Genomic DNA, 8,766 nt, shown 5'->3' with positions numbered 1-8,766 from the left:
GAAAAAGCTTTTGGGTTTGTGCTCTTTGAGTGGCCGCTTGATTGCAGACCATGAACCTGTTGCAATAGAATAACTATTCTAAAATTGATTTCGACGCATTCGACACCAAAGCCATTTCATTATGCACAGTTCAGCTGTCAAACTCTTTATTTGACTTTGTCAAGTGCAAAAGCATGAGAAGTGCTACAACTGCAAAATACAGATATGAGATACAAGGAAGAACAGAGACAAATGCTTTCAAAGACAAATTTGTAACACCATTTTAAAACAATGCATCGTACAACACAAAGAGACAGTTAGAAGACAAGAATTGTAACACACTGTACACAGGGCAGGGACATGAAGGCCAGTGGAGGCGTTGACTGCTGAGCTTCCTGTGGTCTGTAGTTGGCATATTGTGAACAAAGGTTTATATTAAATAGATTGATAGCTTTGGCTGTAGTGCTTCGGTTAGGGGAAATGTAAAACTTTGGGGTTTGCAACACCAGTGCTTGACCTATGCATATGCCACTGCAGCACATGAACAACACTGATCATGAAAAGCAAAAATATATACATCACAAAGCACCAATATATACAGAAATGTACACGCACAGATGAAGCAGGGTCTTTTTCATTCCTTTTTTGTGAGATCTTATGCAAGTTAATGGGCAGGAAAAAGGTGAGATAATGTTTCAAAATAAAATCGTTGAGGGTGCAGTAGCATTTTGCTTTAACGGTGGAGTTTGATTGGAAGAGAAAGAAAAAAGGGGTTTCAGTCACACTCTGCAACATCGGCCCTTTTTTTCACATCCTTTAAAAACCCATGAAAACAGGGCGCCGAGAGAAGAAGGAAGCTGAAGTCTAAAACAGGCTGAAAGTCAATGTCAGTGGCATGATTTAACCACAAAACCGCAAAATATAATTTCCTTAGATTACTGAAAACACCTACTTTGCCCCCAGCTTTGGTTTTGCTGGCTGTCTTTCCAGGTTTTGGGGGAAAAGGGTGGGTTCCCTGAGATCTGCCCACTGGACACAGGAAGTACGTATGTTGATCAAAATAAGAAAGTTAACAACAACACTACCAAGAGCAGACAAAAGTGCTAGCTATGGCTTCTTGATAATACTTACTAGGACGTTTCTATAATGTAGCTGTTAACATATGAAATGGAAACTTGACACGAGAGTTAAATATAGCATTGGATATCAGCTCCATTAGGAAATAAAGTGCTAAGTACAAAATTAATGAATGAATTACTTGGCATGATAAAAATGATGCAAAAGCTTTGGCAACGTTTATAGTTAAGATACAGTATGAGTGAAGCATTCCTCTATTGGTTTGGACTCAAAGCTTATTACTTTACACCACACCTTACCAAAAAACAAACAGTCTACATCAGAACAAAAGTGCTTTTAAATCACAACCATATTAAACACAACACATAGAAACAAAACATTTTGAAAAGATAATCAGACATTATAGCTTTATGGTGGGAGAACTTGTGTAAATGTTCAGTTCTGCAAATCCTTCCTGCTTCCTCAACTTTTATCTAAAACCAAACTTCTCCACTGAGCATCGTCTTGTCCTTCCTCTGCCTCTTCTTGTTAACACTACTTTGGTCTGTCATTCTACTACCACTTGCTACACCTCCTCCTCGTCACTACTCGTGGCTTCCCTTTATCTTTGTATCTTGGTTCATTTCTCCACACTTGTCCAGTAGAGAGGACGGTTGTATCTGCACCCTGAAGAAGTGGCTGCTGGGATCCCAACAACCTTTGTGTGTGTGTGTGTGTGTGTGTGTGTGTGTGTTTCATTTAGTTTTCTCTTGAACCTCAGTGGGCTGAAGTGTGCGGCACGTTACAATTGTCTGTGCCTACAGTGTTATTTCTATGCATGTGTATACCTGCATGTGCGTATATCTGTGTGTGCCTGCATGCAAATTTGGGTTCATAAAACATGACTATTTTCAGACAGGCCACAAGTACCCATGGTGACCGAAATATAAAATATAAAAAATATGTACATAATGACAACATTACTGAGAAATCAACACAATTTTCTGAGATACACAAAAAGACTGATTGCATTGTCTGCCTTCAGTTCGTTCAGTCCTCAGGTGAGCACGCTCGTGTGCTCCTGTCAGTGACCCCGTGTGACCTCCAGGGTCCGTCAGGGGTCAGTCTTAGTCTGGGGACATAAGGAATAGGAGTACTTCTTGGTTTCAATGAACTTTACAAGGCTGACTAAGCCAGCTCATTTAGCATCTGGTGACCTGCACCTTGTTTCTGAGAGAACTGAACAGGGATTTGGACGGATCACTTACTTATTAACCTGCAAAGTTTTATTTTATTGCTCTCTGTTCTTCTTTCATCACCCCAAACCGCTCGTCTCCCCGTGCTTCATCCTATTACCTCCCCATCCACACTTTTCTCTCCTTTCCCTGGGTTTAGAGGGGACACCTGGGGACAAAACCTGCTGCCCCTGTCCTCCTCTTGTCCTTATCCCAACATTTACTCTTGCGTTCTTTCGCTCCACCATTCACATCTGTTCGTCCCTCTATCCAGAGTATTCAGGATTTGGGGTGTCCAGGGCCGTGCCTGTCTAGGTTGGGGTGCACCTTGTTTTTGAGGGGTGGGGGTTTGCGTTTTCGCTTGCGCGTAGGAATGGTGGTAGTGTGAGCTGGGTGGTTGAACAGGCTGGAGGAGGGGAGGGTCTCTCTCTCTGTGGGGGGGTCCCAGTCCCGGCTAATGGGCGTAGGGGCAGGGGTAGATGGCAAGGAAGGGGTAGGTGCAGGAGTACATGGAGGTGCAGTGGGTGTTTTGGGCAGCGGGACGTGGGAAGGGGGAGCGTTGGCTGATGAGACGGGGAGAGAGGAGACGTCCGAGGCAGATTTATCTGTGGCTGGTGTGGGTGGAGGTTTGGCTGATGAGTGAGGAGCAGGGGTGTGCGTCGTGGTGGAGGCTGGTCTGGTCTTTAAAAAGGGAACAGGTGTGGCAATTGGAGTCTTTTTGGGGTTGGCAGCGGTGTTTCCACAATCCTTTGGAAGTTCACTTTTATCTGTCTTTTTGCCCTTCTTGCTCCCTTTGTGTTTTTCTTTGCCACTCTTTCGTTCTCTCCATCCAGCGGAGTCCTTGTCCTCCCCCTTCCCTCTCTGTCCTGCCTCGCTCCTCCCTCTCTGACCACCACCTCCTCTCTCTCTCCCTCTACGCCTCCGTTTCCTCTGGGCTCGCTCCAGTCTACACTCGATGTGGTACAGATCCTCTGTTGCCATGGTGACACGGTCAAGCTGTTGCAGGAGGGCGTCCAGGGTGGGGAGGAGCCTCCTCAGAGAGGCTTCAGTCTCTGCCCTCTCCCTCCAGCTGGTACTTCCCATCACCACTCCTGGGCCGAGCCCCAAACCCAGGCCCAACCCGAGTCCCAGGCCGATCCCCGGGGCTTCTGTCAGGCTGCAGGGACTGGAGGAGGCCGGGCGCCACGAGGCCTCAGAGCCCGCATCAACGCTGTCTGGGGTGGGAGGGGAGTCAGGACCGTCCAGCGGTGGCAAGCACAGGGACTTACAGTCGCTGGTGGAGGACGAACGGGAGGGTGGCAGCTCCATGCCTTCAAAACGCACCTTATGACGAAACTAAGAACAGGATGAAAGAGGGGAAAAAGAGAGGATGGAAGAGTAGGGGAAAGTGTGAGGATTCATGTATCTTTCTACATAATACTAGAGATGTAGTGTAGCATAGTGTCTACTACCATTAATCTGTTCATATTTTGTCCCTATAAAATGTCTAAAATCTTAATAAAAACAAACTGTTACTATACTGTTTCGTCCCTGAAAGCTCCAGGAAATAGCCACAGCAGCTGTAGGTATGACACAGGAAATATACCTCCTTGGTCCTGCTGAGTCCCATCCACATTTTGAGTCGTCTGAGAAAGAGCTCAACCATCTCGTAGTCTTGGAGATCCACAGCCGGACGGTACAGCTCTGCTCGTGCGCGCCGGTAGTTCCTCAGTAGCACAGAAGTAACCAACCACAGCAACACCAGCCGAAGTACGGCGAAGCTCGCGTGGAACACCAGCGAGGAGACGGTGCAGGAGGGGCCGGTAGTCATCCAGCTGGGACGCCATGATAGCAGACCACGTCCGCCAGCACCCAACAAAGACAGACAGGCAGAGCTCACACTGCCGTAGCCGTCCAATACAGAGAAGAAGAGCTGGAGCGTAGGACACATTGGAAGAAAAGTTTAAGACACCTGATTCCTCGCAGTACTTCACAGGGAATATTGGACAAATCAAAAACAGTGAAAGCAGTGAAACAGCAAAACAAGGATTAAACACAATCGAATTACAAAATGTCTTAATCTGGACAGGGTGAACCAACAAATCAATAACTCAGATACATAGTCTAGATGCTTAAACATGCACTTCACTGTCTGCAATAAAACAAACATTTAAAACAGATTCTGAATTTCACTTTTAGCTCGTGGAGAGAGACAAACAACAGAGCAATATGGGACATTTCAGACCAACTGGAGTTGAGCTACAGACACTTGTGACCAGGTCTACTGTGGGCAGCTAACACATTACAAATACAGCTTTGTGTGGTCATCAAAATTAAGGTCAAGCATACTCAAGATGCCCAAAATTTCAGAATTCTGGATTTTTAATACCTATATTTTTCTCAATGTCACAAATGTCTGTTTTTAAATGGAAGAAAGTGAGAGAGAGACAGAAAGATAAAAGATGTAACAATAAAGTGATATGTTCATATAGGCCATAGCATATGTAAATAGCATACAGAATGGTACATAGATAATAGAGATGAACCTAAAGCACCCGACATGTACCACAGTAATGAAACGTTTTCTCCCTCAGACGCTAATGACAGTCTACAGCCATGCTAGCAGCTCTGTGAGACTAACGTTGGCATGCTGACATGCTCCCAATGAATGAGATTGTTAACATGCTGATGTTTAGCTGGTATAATGTTCACCATGTTTACTATCAAAGTTAGCGCGCTAACGTTCGTGCTTAAAGCAGCCATCGCTCATGACCAAAAGTACGGCACTCCCAAAAACACATTGTGGTGGTGGTTTGGTACTCTGTGGAGAAGAGGAAGAGCTCACTGGTGACACAATAGCAGTTTTTTGGTTCTTTGTTGAAAAAAATATTCATTATCATCTATCATTATTCATCATTTTATGATTATTATTTATTAAATTCTTATCTTATTATGTGTTTTTGGCAAGGCTGTCTCAGAGAGGTTATATCTCAAGGGAACATGCTGGTTGGATAAAGGTCAAATAAAAGTAGAAAATAAGCTGTAACACTGTGTCTCTATATACACAGCTGAGAATGATATATCTTGAATGTTGTCACATTGTCATCTTTCAGTAAAACTGAAAGGAAAAAAAACAGTCAAACATAACCACGCATGCAAGGTGAACAATCATGTGGGTGGACAGAGTTTGACAAGGTTATGTACTAGAACATAGTGTATTATGTACACGTTGTTTCGTCTGTGTGTGAGTGTGTGTGTGTGTGTGTGTGTGTGTGTGTGTGTGTGTGTATGGGAGAGGCTCAGCGAGAGAGAAACTCAAGGAACAGAAAAGATAAAAAGTCTGACCAGGTGTCCTGTGTGTGAGTAAGCCAGCACCAACAGCAGTAATGCCAGGGCGACTCCCAGCAGCTCCCAGACTGAGCGCCGCAGAGCTCTGCCAAACACGGCCCACTCTCTGAGAAACCGCAACTGGTGGGACGCCTGGATGATCAGACGGACAGAGACGGGGAGGGAGGGAGGAAAAAATGTGTTGGAGAAAGTTACAACCAAATAAGAAATAGAATATGAGAAAAATAAATTCTCTCATAGTTTCGGTCATCACGTCTAGCTGTTATGACATTGTGGTCTTTACATCATATTTATCTGGCAGATGCTTTTGTCCAAATACTTTTACCTAATCACACAACTTCAGCAAGTAAAGTAGGTCAACACGGCACCAGGAAGTCAGTCTTTATAAGGATAAGGCTGTTATTATTCTATATCTCCCTTATTATCACCAAATCCCATAAAAAGACCAAAACCCACAATGTGTTAGCCAATCTCTCAGTACTTAAGACAGTACTACTGTACCTGTCTGTGGCTCGCAGCTCCAAGCCCATTTGTTCCTATTGTAGATGTGAATCTTTAAAAAAACAGCTCTCAAATACATAGTTTCAATTTCAAAAAAGCGTAATCATTTTCTACAACAGCTGGCCACTGTAGTCTTAAGCAAACCTTACTCAAACCGGAGTAAATGGCGCATTTGTTGGAGACTATTTTCAGTCGCGTATTAATACACATGAGTGAGTGTTCATAGCATAGCAGGAAGGTGTATGAAAATAAAAATGTTCAACAGTTAATGGTTTTTGGGCCACAATGGAGCACACACACACACACACACACACACACACACAATACTTGTTGATAAGATCAATTCATTGTTGGTTTTGGTCTTTTCATGGGATCTTGATCCATCAGACCTCTTCGTATCAATGTCACTGCCTTCCCACATCTCAGAAATTAAAGTTTCCCTGTGGAGTTTTTGACCTCTAGTAGTGCTATGGTGCAGTTTTTCTATAGAGGTGGGTCCCTGATTTAGCTTATCTCATGCACGCGCACCAGGACGCACACGTCCTACACGTGCCTGTTAATGGTTTCACGCGACTCCACTGATCTACAGGTGGCAGTAATGTGCCAAGATATGCAGAAAGGCCCCAACAAAGGCAGCGAAGAAGAAGACTGCAAGTTAGTAAACATGGATGTAAACAATGCAGGTTTCAAACTTTTGTAAAAATCTGATTTGCAAATGTTTTATGAGGAAGGAAATGCATTCCTAACGTCATTTGTTGGACCTCAAGGATACACACAAATACGCTTTGGTGAGTAACAATGAATGTTCACATAACGTTTGTTTGTTTAGAAGAAAACTCAGGGCACCTTTAACTTGTTAAGTAGAATGTTACTATCACTGATATCACTGGCCAAAACTACAAAAATAATACCAAGATTTATTTCTAAATATGTTTACAGTTGCTTTCCTGGGCCTTTGTGTCGTACCTTGAGCACCAGTATGAACAACAGCAAGGCAGACATGACTGTGTATATCTGACTCTGTCTGGCCAGGGGGTAGAAGTCCGTGAAGGCGTCCCTCGGGTGCTTCAGGTATGACGCCCACTGCTGCGTGGCCATGATGCAGTGGCTCAGGTGCAGCCCACACACAGACGCTGCCAGAGCTAGTTTGCAGATGCCCAGGAGTCTCCAGGCTGACAGCAAGTACACATAGCCTTCTCTGAGGAAGCCCAAGATCCCCCGCACCAGGAAATACACCACCAGGGTGAGGAGGACAATCTGGAAAACAGGAAACCGCAACGTTAAACTGGAGACGCGTTGCCAAAATAACAAAGCCAACGACCGGGGAAAGGATTCAGGTGTAGCTTGGTGGTGGGTAGTGGTTGTTATTATTGACAGTGTCAAAGGGGTTGACAGGGGTTACCATTAGAAGGAGCTGCAGGTCTAGGCCTGTGATTGGCCACAGAGTGGTGACAATGAGGTCAAGGCTGGACTGGGCACGCTCAGAAACTGGAAACTCAAACAGGAAGGAGAAGACAGCCAGGAGGTTTGTGTTGATGTTGAAGAGCGAGAACTCCACAAACACGGCACGGGTCCTACGAACACACACACACACACACACACACACACACACACAAACAAACACACACTTAATGGACTATGACACGATCAGGAGTCAAGACATTTCACAAAGTCACTTCATGTTTTGATTACCTCTCTGTTTTTGGGTGTTTCCATCACTGGAGGTTTTATTTCATGTGGGAGATAAAAAGCACTAACTTGTACAAAAGACACAGTTAAGTGTGCCATAAGAGACCCCCACCACCCACTTTTTATTGACTTTTTATTTCAGTTGCTCCCCCCTGAATATTTGCAACCTAATACCAAATGTGGTATTAACCAGATTAAAGTTTTGTTTATGCCATCACTTATTATTCTCAGAACAATTGTTGAAAGCCAGCCCACATTCTTAACACATTCTTTACTGGATTGTTTTCTGTGTTTTATATTAATGTTTGATGTTTTTATGTGCAACTTTTTAATGACTGCAGGCTGTAAGACGAATGGCACCTAAGGGACAATCAAACTCCACTCCAGATGTGTAAAGCCACGAGTATGCAAGGTTCTGTTTTATTCCAATCATTGTGAAATTGTGTGCAAACGCACATCGAGACCGATTTCTACTCCCTTACATCTGGCCCCCTGACTTTGGAACAACCTGGCCAGTGAGATCAGTCAGCAAACTCTCTCTACTATTTCAAGCCCTGTCCTTCTACGTTTACTACCTGTAGTCGAGCCAGTGCAGCTGCAGCAGCTGCTGTAAGGAGGAAGAGGCCTCCTCCAGGCTTCTGTTCAGCCAGTGGACAGAAGCATCTGCGCTGTTATACACCCCCATCTGACCCAAACGCCACACCCTGGAAAGACAAGTGGGAGGAGAAAAAAGAACATATTAAAGACCAGATGTTAAATAAATACTGAATCTGACCTACAAATAAACACCTGCCCTGTTAAAGCCATGTTTTCAATCATTTCTTTACCAGTATTTATCGCGAGCTCCAAGAGCAGCGTAACTCTCAGCGTGTTCAGTTAGAGATGTGACCCTCCTGTCTCCTGCCCTGGAACCACCTGCAACTGGGAGAAAAAGCAAAGTTTCCAAAAGATCAGAAATGGTGCAGTAACTATAATGCTG

At 44.4% G+C, this 8,766-nt stretch overlaps 1 protein-coding gene across 1 annotated transcript in view; it reads right to left on the bottom strand.

The window, feature by feature from the left end:
* Positions 1-2,475: 2,475 nt before the first annotated feature.
* pkd1a (polycystic kidney disease 1a) overlaps positions 2,476-8,766 on the bottom strand; it is a 57,371-nt gene continuing 51,080 nt past the window's right edge. The window contains exons 49-55 of the mRNA XM_070916873.1: positions 8,615-8,708; positions 8,363-8,491; positions 7,501-7,672; positions 7,065-7,355; positions 5,595-5,729; positions 3,856-4,182; positions 2,476-3,605 (exon numbers count right to left, since the gene is read on the bottom strand). Coding sequence (XP_070772974.1) covers positions 2,550-3,605; positions 3,856-4,182; positions 5,595-5,729; positions 7,065-7,355; positions 7,501-7,672; positions 8,363-8,491; positions 8,615-8,708 — 2,204 coding nt within the window. The 3' untranslated portion in view covers positions 2,476-2,549. The remainder of the gene's footprint in view (positions 3,606-3,855; positions 4,183-5,594; positions 5,730-7,064; positions 7,356-7,500; positions 7,673-8,362; positions 8,492-8,614; positions 8,709-8,766) is intronic.

Source organism: Enoplosus armatus, chromosome 2 (genome assembly GCF_043641665.1).
Source record: "Enoplosus armatus isolate fEnoArm2 chromosome 2, fEnoArm2.hap1, whole genome shotgun sequence".
NCBI classification, from domain to species: Eukaryota; Metazoa; Chordata; class Actinopteri; order Centrarchiformes; family Enoplosidae; genus Enoplosus; species Enoplosus armatus.
This window is presented reverse-complemented; position numbering and strand designations above follow the sequence as displayed.